General features: G+C 49.5%; 1 protein-coding gene across 2 annotated transcripts in view; it reads right to left on the bottom strand.

The window, feature by feature from the left end:
- UBASH3B (ubiquitin associated and SH3 domain containing B) overlaps positions 1-14,650 on the bottom strand; it is a 154,354-nt gene extending 139,704 nt beyond the window's left edge. Inside the window, exon 1 of one of the 2 annotated variants that reach the window (XM_086339685.1) lies at positions 14,149-14,650. In XM_086339685.1, the coding sequence (XP_086195811.1) occupies positions 14,149-14,309 (161 nt within the window). In that variant the 5' untranslated portion in view covers positions 14,310-14,650. The remainder of the gene's footprint in view (positions 1-14,148) is intronic. The other variant, XM_086339690.1, reaches the window with a different exon arrangement.
- Between the last annotated feature and the right edge of the window lie 1,971 nt (positions 14,651-16,621).

Here is a 16,621-nt window from a genome sequence, read left to right as displayed (position 1 = left end):
CAGAGAGACCCAAGTATGCAGAACAATTTGCAAGGACTTAGAAGACTGGAGAAAACCTTCTCTCAGGGACACAGAGGATGGTTCAGCCCCTGACCAACAGCCACCTCCTGAATCCTGAGGTCTTAAAGACAGAGCATGGATCCCCAGCATTCCTCGACATGAGCTTTTCCTGATGGAGAGGTGGTGGTGGCAGGGACTTACCAGAGAGAGGAAATGATAGAAAATGAGCTTAGCACATGGCAGGCTGAGATCTCAGCTTCTTGAGATATAAAACAGGAGCTGAGACAGTTTCTCAATGCTTTATCCATGGTGCTTAATGCATTGCCTGCACATAGCAAGGATGGGGAAAGATGTGTTGAATTGAAAAAGAAAGGGTCAGGACTTCCATGGTGGTGCAGGGGATGGGACTCCACCTGCCAATGCAGGAGACATGGGTTCGATCCCTGGTCTGGGAAGATTCCACATGCTGCAGAGCAACTAAGCCTGTGTGCCACACTTACTGAGCCTGTGTGCTGCAACTACTGAAGCCTGATCACCTAGAGCCTGTGCTCCACAAAAAAAGAAGCCCCTGCAAGGAGCCCATGCACCACAACGAAGATAGTCCCTGCTCACCGAAACTAGAGAAAACCCTCACAAAGCAACGAAGACCCAGCGCAGCCAATAAACAAGTAAATGCAGGGTCACACCAGAAAGGATAATTAGGTGATTTCAGCCTGGTTTCCAGTGAGAACAAGTAAGTTCGGATGTCATCTGAATGGGGCTGAAGCTTGGTACTGAAGTAGGGATGGGAGGAGGGGAGGTAGAATCTCCAAGTGGAACTTAGCAGTGGGGGAATTCTAAAGGGCAGATGATTCTTACATCAGAAATCCCAGATCATCTGTCTACTCAGTCAGCTCTGTCAGCGGTCTCAGTTTCGGAGAACGGATTCCAGCTCTCTGTGGAAAGAGCTGTCAAAAGAGCTAGGCGGTATCTCAGGGTCCTGGTCGTGGAGTCTGGGGAAGCTGAAGGGAATTACCAGACATCCTACAGAGAGTTTTAGAATCATCCTCTGAGAACATCTCATTCACAACGCACTGCATTCATTTCCAACGATTTTTACTCACTTTGGAAACACAAAGGGAAAGAAACATCTGGTTGACCTAAATCTTTTATGTGAAATTCTCTTTCCTTATCTTCTTCCAGGACATCTCTTTGTTTTTTCCTGCCCCCTGAACCATGCCTCTTAGCCTCCTTCACCTGTTTTTTTTCTTTCCTCTACCCCAAAATTGGTGCCCCAGAATTCTACCCATGGGGACTGATTTCTTTCCTTTTCTTTTTATTTGTTTTTAATTGAAGGATAATTACTTTACAATATTGTGTTGGTTTCTGCCGTACATCAACACGAATCATGTCTCCTCCCTATTGAACCTCCCTCTCACCCCACTTCCCTTTTCTTTATACCCTGCCTGGTTCATTACACCTACTCCCACACCTTCTACTATCATATATACCCAAATTTAGCCTTAACCATTCCTCTGAGTTCCAGAGTCCCGTCTCCAGCTGCACGTGTACCTGTATGTCTGTAGCACCTAAAACATGTCTCAAGTCAAATCCGTTGCCTCAGCCTTTAAACCAGGGGTCCCCAAACTTCAGGACCTAATGCCTGATGCAGAGCTGATGTCAGAACAATAGAAATAAAGCGCACAATAAGTGTAATGTGCTTGAATCATCCCCAAATCATCCCTCCTCCCTACTCATGGAAAAACTGTCTTCCATGAACTGGTCCCTGGTGCAAAAAGGTTGTGGACCCCTGCTCTTTATCTATCTTCCATATGTTCTATCTCAATTCATAATGCTTCCGCCTCTCTAGTTTCCTAAGCCGGAAATCCTGAGCTACATTTATGCTCCCCTACTCTTCACACCCCACAGATCATAAATCCTGTCACTTCAATTTCAAAAACCTGTCTAGCATCTGGCTCTTAATGTATTTTAATCCAAGTCCTATTAATCTTTCACCAGGACTATTACAACCACCTTCTAACTGGCTTCCATGGCTAGTTTTCCTCTGCACCGTTTCACTTTACACTGACTTCTCTGCCTTCAAATGTTATTTTCCATAACCTCTAGGAAACAATCTGGCTCCAATAATTTGTCCACACTCACCTCTCATGACTTCTTTTCTGTCTCCTTCTCATCAGTCTGCAGCCCCCATGTGCCTTACGCTCTGAAGTTCATGCTGTTCTCTCTCAGAATGCTCTTGCCTCTTCTGTACCTAAAGAATCTCTATTCATTCTTTAAGTTCTGCCTTAATTGTCACCTCCTCTGCTTTCCTCAACCTTCTCAAGTTACACTAATTGTTTTCTCTGTGGTCCCACAGAGCTTCTTTCCAAACCTCTAATATGGCACTAATTGCATTATTAAATCGTGTTTATGGTTTATATGGGCTTCCCAGGTGGTGCTAGTGGTAAAGAACCTGCCTGCCAATGCAGGAGACTTAAGAGACACGGGTTCGATCCCTGGGTCGAAAAGATCCCCTGGCGGAGGGCATGACAACCCACTCCAGTATCCTTGCCTGGAAAATCCCATGGACAGAGGAGTCTGGTGGGCTACGGTCCATGGTCCATGGGGTCCACCGAGCAGCACAGCAGAAGCAACACAAATGCCCAATGGAACAATGAATAAAAGAATGCCAGATAGAAAGTTGGGCTCAATTAATGGGCCAACTGTTTCCTTTCGTAGTCAGGACTTTTTCTTTTCCTTCTAAACAGTAACAAGTTATTCACTTAGCTGGGGGAAGGGGGTGGTAGCAAGATGACAGCTAATTTAAATTAAAATCTGCCTCTATCTTCATTTGCAGTGTAATATGAAATCATTTGAACTGTCTGCTGATCTCCCTGACTCCGACCTCTCAAACCAAAGCAAAGCATTGCTCCCTTCTTATTTGTCCTTTAAATTTACTTCGGGGCCCCCTTGTCTGGTTATATCACGTCCTCCTCGTCTCACTTAGATACTGCATCTACCACTTACATCACATTTTCGACATCTTATCATAATTTTCTATCTTCCACACTAGATCGTCAGTCCCCTGGAGGCAAAGATTACATCTAATTATCTTTGTACTCCCACTTCTCTTATAATAGGCTCTAACAGTTGCCCATAAATACACCCTGAAATATCTGTGTGTGTGCATGTGTGTGTGTATGTGTATATATATATATATATTTAAATGGCTTTACTCGGAATTTTTCATGAAGATAAACACATATACTTTTTTTTTCTTAGTCTTGTTTTTCAAAGATTTTGATTGGCAAGATATAAGAGGCCCCCAGGATAACTGTGGAGAAGTGGCTGAAGACCTTGGACAAAGCGCATCATCAGTGATGGAAAGATGATGCTCTCTACCCTGTTTACTTCACGAGGTGAAGGCTTGAGGGACAAGAGATGAAAGAGAGAGGATAAGAGAGACAAAAAGAGGCAGGGACGGGGAGAAGAAAGCAAAGGGAAGGGAAGTCAGCTGTTCTGTGGCTGAACTAGTTCTCCAGGGCGGGGGGAAATCTGATTAGGCAGAAAGAGGAGAAAGGAAGGGCATGCAGGCAATTCAAGGACAGGTTGATGAAGAAAGGAGACAGCAGATGCCTCGGGTTCAGAAACCCAGCAACCCTGTGCGGTTCTGCATGTGTTTGCCTGTATTTAAAGGGACTGTACACAGAAGCAGCCATTGGAGGAAGCTATCTTTCCTTCTCTCTCTGTGCTTCCTGCCCAAGAGAAGAGGATAAACATTTAGAGAGCAAAGGCTCACAGTAAATATTTCTGAATGGGGCACCGTCGACCTGGAAGTAGGAGTCTAAACAATCCTGCCACCTGATTCACAGAGAAGGTTTATCCAGCAAAAGCTGGAAGGAAATCAGAAACATTTGGCTGCCTCTGGCCATCTGTGTGCTCAGCTTCCCCTTGGCGTGCTCCGGACTGCTGTGAGCTGCGATGCTGGTGTTTCTCTCAGCTTCCCACTGTGGGTGGCAATAGCTGGTCCTAGTGGAGTTCATTGCCACGCGTGCTTTCTGTACAAGGATGTTTATGCTTCCACTGGGGCAACAGAACACAATAGGAATTGTTGCAAAAACAGCTGCTGATGTCCCTTTAATTAAAAAGGTGCCAAGGAGCAATTTCTTTCCCTCCGGGGGCTGGACTCAAGGCCCTAACCTTCTGTCTCATTTCACCAGCATTTTGATTGTATTTTGCAAGAATTTGCACATTCTATCAATTTAAAAATTATACTAATGCACACTAGTGAGATGACTCCCCACCATTGTAATTGCCTCATTTCTTTCTTTCCACTTATTTACTCTTTAGAATATCAATAGTCCTAAAGAGTTTCCTTGAAAAGGAGAAGAATTTGACCATATAGCACTGGGGAAAGTCCAACAAAGCAAAACAAAAAAGAGAAGCCAAACCTCCAGAACAGAAAAGCACACAGGAGGCAGTGAAAACATCCTTGGGTGGAATGAAAACACTGTCCACATCACCCCTGAGTCAGCAGAACTTGAATCCGAGGGGTGGTTGAACTTAGCCCCTTTTACAGGTGGCAACACTGAGGCCCAGGGAAGGAAAAGGATATATGTGAGTCCAAAGAGCCAACAAGTGAGAGCAGAGTGAAAGCCCAAAGCCAGGGTCTGAAAGAAAGGTACACAGAGCTTGCTTTCATTGTGCATTCCTCTCGTACCCTGTGGGGTGTGAACTGAACCCAGAGCCTGTCGGTTATCTGTAGAGGATTATTCACCCAGGTGGAGGAAAGGCCGCCTGATCCTCAGAGAGTCACCATAGAGAATCTGCAGCCAGCTAGAGCCCGCGGCTGACTTCAGAGTGCTAGGCGGCAGAACTCGACATTCATCTTTTCCTGCACAGAATTTAATGGGATGCTGTGTGCAGAGTAGGAGCTAGACAATTTCTGGATGTCCATCTGAGGCACTTCCCCATAAGCCTCAATCTCTTAAGCAGCAGGTGGCAAAGAACCTGATAACAAAGTCACCAGGGAAACGGGAAGTTAGCAAGAGGGACCAGAAAGGAAGGACAACACCTATCATCGCTTGAGCTCCTGACAGACGATCCAGAGCACTCAGGCAGCTGCTGCATCTATCCTTCCATCCTCCAGGGAAGAGAAAACCCAGAGATTCTCCCATAAGCCTCAAGAAACCCTCCAATGGCACCCAGAGAACTTCGCAATGAAGGAACCATTCTTCAGTGTGCTTTTTTTTTCCTCTCCAAGGCTGGAGTCTGATTCCATTTGAGATGAATCAGAGGATAACCATATGGCCCTCCTTCAAATCCCCAGCCTGGCCACTTATTGGAGTCAGCAGTTTGGGTGGCCCTGGCTCTGCTCAGGTCTGCTTCCACTTGGCTGGCAGCCCTGGGGCGCTCTGCAACGACAAGATGCTGAGGAAGGTGGCTATCTGCCTCGCCTTTGCTTCACACTGAAGACTTCACGGCCACAGCTCAGGGAGGAGCAGAGAGATGTAAAAGTGGGGGGCAACTGGGAACCCCAAGGCAAAGGGAATCATGCAGAATGAAATCACCACCAGAGCAGGAGTCACTTTCCTTCCCCACTGAGGCATTACAGGCACTCCCCAAAGATTCAGCAACCTTAACCCTCACAAGGGTCCTTCCCTCAAGGTAAGTACAGTTATGGTTGCAGACAAAGAATGTCACCTGCCATATCAGTAAACAAAGGATACTACAGCCATCAAGCCAACAGACACCGCAGCTACCCCCAACGGTGCACCGAGGGGACTCAGGATGGAGAAAGGCCAGATGCTGGCCCCAGAGAGCTGAGGTGCACATCAAAGGAATGATTTCAGTGAGCCCGGATTCTTGCGTCTTCCCATACATAGAAAAGCTCTTCATTCATTAACTTGAGATGCCTGATTTTCTTTAATTCATAGTGATCTCTTAATGTTCCATGGCTCAGACAGTGAGCAGGTCTTCAGTAGGCAGTAAGACAGTATTGCAGGTCTTCTGCCTGCAATGCAGAAGACCTGGTTTTGATCCCTGGGTCAGGAAGAACCCCTGGAGAAGGGCATGGCAACCCACTACGGTATTCTTGCCTGGAAAATTCCATGGACAGAGGAGGCTACAGTTCATGGGATCGCAAAGAGTCAGACACGACTGAGCGACTAACACTTTCACTGCCATTTGATGTTCTTATTCCCTGTTTTTTTGCTGCAAAATTCCTTTGTATGCTGAGTGCTCCCTCACCTCCTCAACAAGGTCCACCAGAGATATGTGAGAAGCTGCCTCCTGGGCTTGAGTTCTCAGCAAGTCCCCCTCGAAAAACATACCTCTCAACTTCTGGCTATACCTTTTTTTGTTGTTGTTGCTATAATGCATGTGGGATCATAGTTCCCCAACCAGAGATTGAACCCATACTCCCTGCAGTGGAAGTGCCCAGTCTTAACCACTGGACCATCAGGGAAGTCTCATGCATTTTTTCCCCAGTCAACACTGTCAACAGTATAAAGACAGAGAATTGAGGCTCAGAGTGTTCTTCAACCAAGGTCACCAGCAGAGAAGAGGCGGAGCTGGGCTTCAAACCCAGGCGGTGCCAACAGCTGTCGTGAGTGAGACGTCAGTGTGTCACGCAGACGGTGGCTGGGGTCTCTTGGGTTCCTGGCTGCCCAAGAAGAGGGACTCCCCCTCACACACATCCACACCAGATGCCTGTAGGGATGGGGGTGGTGCTGAGCTCCGCCACCACCGCAGTTGCAGGAGGAAAGCTGGCGGGCGACAGGGTTCCTTTAGTTTCTTGCCTCTGAAAAGCAAAGCCCTTAGCTCTGAGCATTCTGATCCAGTCAGTGAAAAGCAGTTTGAGGCCACCAAGGGCGGGGTACTGACAAAAACCACAGGATAGAGTCATGAGGCAGGGTTCTCTTCACTCTCTGGGGCACTTCATCTAATGAACCTCAGTTTTCTCATGAAATTATCAATGTCTGAAACTTAATAGCGACTATGTGTACGAATCAGCTTTGTAATCTCTTTGTTGTTGTTGTTAGTCGCTAAGTTGTGTCTGACTCTTTGCGACCACAGGGATGCAGCATGCCAGCTTCCCTGTCCTTCCCTATCTTCTGAAGTTTGCTCAAATTCATGTCTATTGCATCAATGATGCTACCTAACCATCTCTGTTACCCTCTTCTCCTTTTGCCTGTAGCCCACTCAGCTCTTCTGTCTAGTGGAATTCTCCAGGCAAGAATACTAGAGTGGGTAGCCATTCTCTTCTCCAGGGGATCTTCCTGACCCAGGGATTAAACTCAGGTCTCTTGCATTGCAGGTGGATTCTTTACCATCTGAGCCACCAAGGAAGCCCCATGAAATCTCTAAAGTGGTCTAAAAATGGAAAGTAGTATTAGGGCATAATAGGGAATTTTCACAGACACTGGGTTAGGGATTATAATTACGATACCAGCCCATCAGAATATATAAGACCTCTTCAGCAAAAAAGAGACAAACTATTGTTACATGCAACATGGATGAGTCTCAACAACATCAGGAGAAAAGCCAGAAGTGGGCATTGTATGATCCAGTTATATGCAGGTCTAGAAAATGCAGACTAATACCCAATGACACAAAGCAGGTTGGTGGCTGGTGGCCGCCCAGGGATAAGGGTGGAGAAGGAATTGACCAATGGGGACACGAGGACATTTATAGGAGTGAAGGATACAAGCTGTCTTGAAGAGGTGAGAAGAGGTGATTCTATGGGTATATTCATTCATCTGTCAAAACTGATCAATCTTTAAACAAGTTTAGCTTATTGTACATAAATCAGACCTCAGTAAATTTTAAAAAGAATGCATGTTTCCTTTGGAGCCAAACCCTCTGGGTCAGTGCTCCCCAACTTTTTTGGTACCAGGGACCAGTTTCATAAAAGACAATTTTTTCACACACAGAGGGAGGGGCAGGAGGCTGGTTTCAGGATGATTTCCATGCATTACATTTAATGTGCATTTTATTTCTTAATCTAATGCCACTGCTCACTTGATAGGAGGTACCAGTCCGTGGCCCAGAGGTTGGGAAACCCCTGCTCTGGGTAGTATGCGAAGTTCACTGGGCTTGCAGTTCTAGCCTAAGGCTGTCACAGCAACGAACCAGATGCAGAGTAAGTCCCTCTAAGTCTCAAGTCTCCTCATCTTTAAAATGAAGCTTTTCTCAAGGTCAAGAGGGATGCTGAGTGCACAGGAGAGCAATTTTCACCCATAAAATAACATACAAATGCAAGGGAGTGGTGCGTGGGCACGCGGTAACTGTAGGTGGAGTAGAGACTTTCCTGCCCGTCTACCTCTAAGATCCCTTCACTCCAAGGGGGCCCTGATTGGTCTCCTCATTCTGCCCAAGGTCCCTGGGAAGGCAGCTGCAGCCCTCACCCAGAACTGACTATGATTCAGAGGTGCTGAGCTTCTCAGGTGGCTCAGTGGATAAAGAATCTGCCTGCCAATGCAGGAGACACAAGAAATACGGTTCGATCCCTGGGTTGGGAATATCCTCTGGAGGAGGGCATGGCAACCCACTCCAGTATTCTTGCCTGGAGAATCCCATGGATAGAGGAGCCTGGGGGGCTACAGTCCATGGGGTTGCAAAGAGATGGACACAGGGTGAAGTGACTGAGCACACGTGCGTGCAGAGATGCTGAGCTGACCAGGTACTTTCAGGGGATCCAACGTCCAGCAGCAGGTAAGCTGGAGAAGGCCAGAGAAACTGGATACTTGAATTCATCGGTTCTTGAAGATGCGTCTCAATTCCTTGTGTCACCAGCTCAGAACGGCTTTTATCTTTGGGCAGTGAAGTGTAGCTAACACAGCTGACTATCCAAAGTCAAAGGCGCTTAGTCTAGCTCTTTCCTTCTGCCACTGTCCTGCTCTTTAGCTGGGCGTTGTTCAAACAGCAATAACCGAACTGCACATGTAAATCCTTGCTGGAGACCCCAACCACCATCTCACCTCTTTCCTTTTCTTTCAATCCAACACAATAATACAACAACCCTATCTACCTGGTCCAGATTCTATTTTTAACTTTTCTTGTCTGGTCTTCACAAAGCTTTATTTTGAGTTACACCAAACAGGGATTGCCATGCACAGCAGATGATTGGGATACTGAATGAAAGGGATGCCATAGAAGACCTAAATTCTCCAAGTGTCAGTCAGAAGCTAGGCTAGGACTCAGGGCATCAAACCCTGGCTTTAGTGTTCTTTTGTAAGATTCTATTTCTTGATCATTAGAGAGCCATGTGCTCTAGACAAAGCATTAGCCCCAAATAAACGGAACCAAGACAAAAGGCCAGAGTGGTATCAGTGGTGGTTGTTTAGTCACTCGGTTGTGCCCAACTCTTGCGACCCCATGGACTGCAGCCCACCAGGTTCCTCTGTTCATGGAATTCTCCAGGCAAGAATACTGGAGTGGGTTGCTCTTTCCTTCTCCAGGGGGTATTAGTCACTCGGTTGTGCCCAACTCTTGCGACCCCATGGACTGCAGCCCACCAGGTTCCTCTGTTCATGGAATTCTCCAGGCAAGAATACTGGAGTGGGTTGCCCTTTCCTTCTCCAGGGGGTCTTCCCAACCCAGGGATCGAACCCACATCTCCTGCACTGCAGGCGGATTCTTTACCAACTTTGAGGGGGCCTCCTCAAATTCACTTGTGGGGTGACGGCTCCCAGAGTTGGCCTCCAGCTGCAGAGGAGAGAAGAAAAAGAGCCTCACTGTCCCCCAGAACCACAGAAAGCAAGTAGGGAATGCAAAGCAACACTCCAAGGGGGTGAGTAGGGGGATAAATGGGAAGATTGGGACTGCCATATACACATGACTATATATAAAACAGGTAACTAATGGGACTCTGATGTGTGGTACGGGGAACTCTACTGGGAGCTCTGGGATGGCCTATGTGGGAGGGGATAGATTTCTGTGTTTGCTTGGCTGTACGCTTGAGGTTGGTACAACATTGTAAATCAACTATACTCCAATAAAAAAAAATAATAAAGATACAAAAGACAAAAACAAACCATAAAAGCAACATTCCACCAGAATTCCTCCTGCCTTCTTGGGTGATACAATCGGCCCTGTCTTGGCCCCAGGCCTTCCCAGCACACTCTTCCTTTTCCTTCCAACTAACCTTACTCCAGTCTTGACAAAGCTGGGACTTTATTTTTAGAACTTTGGGGAAAAGGAGGAGCTAAGCACATTGAAAGAAAAAGGAAGGAATAGGCCACTTTGGCCCCTTGAAATCTTCCTTCCTCAGGCCTCCCTGACACCTCCTTGCATTGTGGTTGCATTCGTGTGTGCGTGTGTCTCAGTCCTTCCTCACACAGTGGGGTTCTTCTACAGCAGGTCTAAGTTGGACCAAAGGTCACAGGGTTGGACTGGAAAAAACCTAACACAGCCCTGGGGGTATAATAAGCTGGAGAAACATACCCTGAGGTCACCCTGCTTGCTCAGCACTGCTCTCAGTCAAGCACTTAACAAGCATGCGTTAATTAATCCTGTTCCCCTCAGAGGAAGCCAGCCAGGCCCTGAGGGCTTGGGTGACATATTCAAGACCAAAGCGCAACACAGGCTGGCAAGGGACCTGGGCTTTGCTGGTGTGGGAGCTCCCTGCAGCCCACCCAGAGCCCAGTGAAAGGGCCCTTCTTGCTGCTGCACAAGACCAGACACAGTCATACCCAGAGGGGAAACCAGAGCTGCCAGCCCTGGCTGCCACCGTTCCCTCCAAAGGGCCAAGTTCCAGACGTTGGTCTCATCTCTTCTTGAAGCATCACTGCAGCCCTGAACCCGAGGAACCGCCAGCTGCTCTCTCCCGCTTCCCGTTTCATCACGCTCCAGGCTTAAGGCTAAGAGAGAGGCTATTCAGAAGCGAAGTCTGATACCCTTGCTCCCTTTGCTCAGAGCGCTCCAAGATGAAGCTCCAAGTCTGCTCTCTGGAATCTCAGATGGCCTGAGGGAAAGACCCTCTTCTTACTGACCTGATTAAGTTATTAAGAGGAAGGCTGACCACATCAGCCTCCCTGGGCTTAAGTATAAGAGATGTCAGCCCAGGAAGGAAGTGGACTAGATCACGTGATCACCAAGGGCTCTGACCCCCGAGACAGAGCATTTGAGGAGACGGAACCGTAAACCCACCTCCCTCCCCAGGATGTTTCATCATGACCCACTCTGTCACCTTTTCAGTAAAGAGAGGTGATGTTAGTAATAACAGTAGCTCTGATAGGCTGAATAGGGGCTCCTCCCAAAATTTTCATGCCTTCATTCCTGGAACCTGTGCATATTACTTTATGGTTAAAAAAGGGTTTTGCTGATAAGATTAAGTTAAGGATTTGAAATGGGGAAGATTATCCTGAATGATCTGGGGAGGCTCTAAATGCAATCACAGAGTCTTTATGGGAAAGAGGCAGAAGGAGATTTGACAGGGAAAGAAAGGAAGGCACTGTGGCCACAGAGGCAGAGACCGGAGGAATGCTGCCACAAGCCAGACAATGCTGGCAGACCAGGAGCTACAGAGGCAAGGGACAGCTTCTCCTTAGGAGCTCCGGAGGGGGCACAGTCCTGCCAACACCTTGAGTTCAGCCCAGAGATGCTTATTTAAGCCTTCTGGCCTCCTCCAAAACTGTGAGAGGATAAATTTCTGCTTTTTTTTTTTTTAAACCACCCAGAGTGTGGTAATTGGCTACAACAGCCACAAAAGCTAATACAGTGCACGCTTAGTCGCTCAGTCGTGTCCGACTCTTGCAACCCAACAGATAGTAGCCTGCCAGGCTCCTCTGTCCATGGAATTCTCCAGGCCAGAATACCAGAGCGGGTTGACATTTCCTTCTACAGGGGATCTGCCCAACCAAGGGATCGAACTCAGGTCTCCTGCGTTGCAGTCAGACTCTTTACCGACTGAGCTACGAGGGAAGACTTAAAGATCACTCACTACATACCAGGCATCACCACTCTAAGTTCTTTATCCACTTTAATTCACTACATCCTGGTCCTGGCTCTGAGGCCTAGGATGAGCAGACACATGCCTGCTCTGAGCATGAATCCCAGATTCACTGCTCATGGTGGTGAGCCTAAGCAAGTTATGTGACCTCTCTAAAAAACAGCTTTCCCAGTTCATAAAAGGGCCACATAATTATCCTTCTCACTGGGCTGCTGAGAGGATAAAATGGATAATAACATGAAGTGATTAGAACACCACAAAGTAAAGGCTAGTTGCCTTCTCAGGTGGCTTGGCAGGAACAAATCCGACTGCAGATGCAGGAGACACAGATTCAAGTTCAACCCCTGGCGATCCCCTGGAGGAGGGCATGGCAACCCACTCCAGTATTCTTGCCTGGGAAATCCCACGGACAGAAGAGCCTGGAGGGCTACAATCCATGGGGGCGACAATAGTCAGAAACAACTTAGCGACTAAACACCACCACCAACAAATAAATGCTAGTTGTACGAGATCTCAAGGATTGAACAAACCAAAATTAAACCATCATCCTAATCTATCAGGACGTAGATGAGGCCTCTTGGACTCATCTATGTAGGAAAGACCCATCAGTGCAGGAAGGAATATGTCCTATTAAACCACTTCGGAGAGCGAACATGACAGTCTGAAGAATTCAGTTAAGTATTTCTTCCCTTAATTAAGCAATTTAGGTCCTGAATGCTGGCCTCATTTTAGAAAAGGCAAATGCTGGGGGCTGTTCTAATTGTGCACCTTCGACCCACAGACTTCCAACCCCTGTCTTCCCTTCTTAAGGACAGCTATGCACATCCATCACACAGGAGGACCTGACTTGCAGTTTCCAAGCCTGGCACACCCCTGCAGAGCTCAGCGCATCTCCTCCCTGTAACTCTGGCATCAGGAACTGGAGCCCCAGTGATTGGAAGTCAGTGTGAGGCAGAACTGTAAGTCCATTTTATGGCCTTCCGACCATAGGGTACACCAACCTGTCCCAGCAGGTTAGGTGGAATGATAAAATCAGGAATAAGCTTTGATAAGAGATTACAACCAAGTCAGTAAAGAATGAAGGTTTGCCCAGAGGCCAAGTAAGGGAAACCTAGAGCTATCATGTGAAAGAAAAAAAAAAAAGAAGGAAAAAAAACCCCACTTTAATCAAGTTGGCCCTTTCTGATAAAGTTTGCCTAACTCCCTGTACAGGTGATGTCATTCAAAGAAGCAAGGATCCCAGGCCTTGTGTCCCGGCCTAAGAAATCTGCATGCGAGGAATAAAGGGGGAAGAAGGACCTGGCCACCCGGCCTTGGCTTCCTTCCAGGCAGAGGTCCAGACTTGGGTGGCCAGCCTCCGAAAACTCCTAGGGCCACTGCCACCTTGTCCTGGCGACCAGGCCTCTTACCAGCAGGCTGCCGGGGCCGCCACCTGCGCGCTCTCAGCTCTGCCCTACCCCACCCTCCAGGAGGAAAGGGGATGAGAGAGGACCCAGCCCCCCTTCTCCACCCCCCTTACTCTCAGGCACCCACAGATTCCTGCGCTGCCGTCACCACTGACGAGAACCCAGGTCCCCTGGGGGCACTGCTTCCCCTTCTCGTTCCAACCTCTCCATCAATGAACACGCAGCAACCCCTACGCTCCCGCTGCTCCTACTCTGGAGGGAGACAGAACCCAGAACGACATCCGGAGCCGAAAGCCGCAGCGGTGGGAGCGCCGGGCTCCCGGCCCCGCCGTCCGTCCCTGCCCTCTCCCAGTCAGCAGTGGATCCTCCAGCCAGGCCGGCGTTCGGGATCCAGAGGGTGGCCGAAGCCTCTGTGGGGCCCCGCCTCCCCCGGGGACTCGGCGCTGGAGACCTCAGGGAGCCCGGGGAGAGAACGGCTTAGCAACACCCGCGGAGGCCTGGCGCCTGCCACAGTCCCGTGGACTCGAACCTGGTGCCCTCGCCCGTAGGCATCCCGCGCCCTGGGACACGCCTCATCGTAGGCATGCCCAGCCAGCCCCTGGCCCAGCGCTCGGGCGCAGCGCCCTCCCCTGTACCCTGGTGCCGGAGAAGCCGAGTCCCGGGCCGCCCGCGCGCCCAGCCTGCCCCCAACAGGTCGTGGGCAGCGGGGAGCGCGCCTCCCGCCGGGCATGGGAGGCGAGCCGGAGCGAAGCCGAGGGCTGGCCGCGTGGGGCGGGAGGGGTCGCCGGGGCAGCGAGCTCGGCCACTTACGCGCGGGCTCTGGGGAACCCCATGGACAGCAGCACGTCCAGCGCCGATCCATGCTTGATGGTCCCGGGGCGCTGCTGGCGGTTCCTCCGCGGGGTGACTTTGCTGTACAGCTCCTCTCTCGCAGCCATGCCGAGCGGGCTGGGGTGGCCGTACTGAGCCATGCTCAGCGGCCAGCCATCGCCGGGAAGGCACCCGAGCCGGAGGGCCCAGGAGGGCGGAGGGCCGGCCCGGGGCAGGGGAGAGGGGCTCGGGGATCCGGAGCCGGGCGCAGGAGGCTCAGGCGGCGCTCGGAGGTTCCCTGGTGTCGAGACTGACGCTTCCTGGTGAGGCCACCGGAGCCAAAACTGCGAGCCGCTTTCTGCCCGGCCGGCCGGCCGCCACTCGAGCCCCGAGTGCCCCCTGCTCGGCGCCCGCAGCAGCCCTCTCTCCTCCGCCCCCTTCCTTCTCCGCTCCCAGCAGTCCGGGAATTTGCAATGAGTAATTTTTGAATGGATCAAAAAGGAAAAGGAGCTTTGTGGGCCGGCTCTGCCTCGCCTGTACCCGGGCCCCGCCCCTCTCTTAAAGCGGCAGCGCGGCCCGTGACTGCTCCCGGCTGGGCGCAGGCTGTAAAAGTCCAGGTGCTTCTGGGCAGAGAATTGGAACCAGCACTGCCTGTGTGTACACTGGTTCCGGAGAGTCACTTCAGCGCTCCAGCTTCTCCATGGCTTCAATCCGGAGCCAGCGGGGCCTCAAGACACCAGATCAACCCATTTCAAGTTTCCTGTGGTTCTAGATGGGGTTATTAGTGGAAATTGGGCAAACTGATGGACGACATGAATGGACCAGAAGGCCAAGCCATAGCATCCAGATAAAAGGTTTTGCTTCCCAGAGACCGTGCAAGACCCGGAGGATTGTTAATGGCAACTGAAGACAAAGTTCCCATCAGCTGGCCAAGGAATCACGCTGAAGACCTGTATTCTCCATGATGGACCATGGGATTTCCCAGGCAAGAATACTGAAGTGGGTTGCCATTTCCTTTTCCAGGCTATTTTCCCAACCCAGGGATCGAACCAAGGCCTCCCGCGTTGCAGGCAGATTCTTAACCATTTGAGTTACAAGGGAGGGAGAAAACTGGAGAAAGAAGAGGAAGGGGAAGATGAAAGGAGGAAGAAGGTGGCGAGGAAGGAAGTGGGATGTGGAGGAGGGTGGGGGAGCAGGAACTGAGAAAGAACACTTTGTAATTGTAAGAGGTGTTCGGCGTTGAATGGGTTCATTTTCAATAGCGAATGAGTACCCTCTCAGTAAAAGCATTCAAAGAAAGACTGCTTCATCACTGCTCAGCAGTGACAAGTAAGTTGCATCATAAGTTTGCCCAAACTACTCCTACCTCAAAGAAGGTGGAAGTCCTAGCAACCCCTCTCTCCCCACACCTCCACAACTTGTGAGCTGGTCATTAGCCCTCAGGAGAGCTGGTCTTGGGGATATTAAAGCGTAGGGGGAGGGCTGATGACCAGCTCTCAAGTTGTGGAGCTGTGGGGAGAGCTGATGACCAGCCCCCATGAACGTGGCTTGGGGATATTAAAGCTGTTTCATTCAGAGACACATTTATGGTCCTCAGTTAGCTAGGGGGACCCTGCTCAGTGTAATGGAAAAGGTACAGAGTATCCCTCAATTCAGTTCAGTTGAGTCTGTCAGTCGTGTCCGACTCTTTGCAACCCCATGAACTGCAGCACGCCAGGCCTCCCTGTCCATCACCAACTCCCGGAGTTCACCCAAACTCACGTCCATCGAGTCGGTGATAGTTGCTCTTTTTCAGGTAATGATTATATTACCACCTAACATTTGTTTATTAGGCTCTTGTATGTGTCAACCACTGTGTTCAGAATGATAAATGAATTAACTCATTTAATTTTTATGACCCTATGGTGTGTGTATAATTATTATCCCAGTTTACATATAAGAAAACAGCCCAGAGAGGTTGAGGAAGATGGTACAGATGACACGTCAGAGCCAGAGCTTTTGGTATCTTGGACAAGTTGTTTCTGCCCTCTACAGCCCCAGGTCCTTATCTGTATGCATCGTAGTAGCTAGCCTTACACAGGGCTGGGCTCTCCGAAAATGTCAGTTCCTTCCCCTGCCTGGAGGGTGGGGGAAGGGCTGATGACCAGCTCTCAAGGAGCAGCTTTTTAATATTGCCTTCTAAAGCATCTAAGGGTTTTACCAGGGGAAATGACACAGCTTAATTCTCTTAGCCCAGAATATAGTTTTCTAAAAAATATCCAGCAGTGTTTGGAAGTGGGAAGATAAGGACTACTGGGGCTTAAGCAACAAGGTGCATAGTTCCATCTGCTATTGTGTAAGGGATGAGGAAAAAGTTCCTACTTCCTGGGTGGGGGCCTCTGCCTAAGCAGAAGTGTCCTGAAGCCAGGCAGAGGGCCTCTCCTGGGCACAGAGCAAAGAGACAAAACTGGGCTGGGGAAACTGTATCTAGTGG

Source organism: Bos grunniens, chromosome 15 (genome assembly GCF_055505025.1).
Source record: "Bos grunniens cultivar Pamir isolate PY7600 chromosome 15, Bosgru_T2T1.0, whole genome shotgun sequence".
Lineage (NCBI taxonomy): Eukaryota > Metazoa > Chordata > Mammalia > Artiodactyla > Bovidae > Bos > Bos grunniens.
This window is presented reverse-complemented; position numbering and strand designations above follow the sequence as displayed.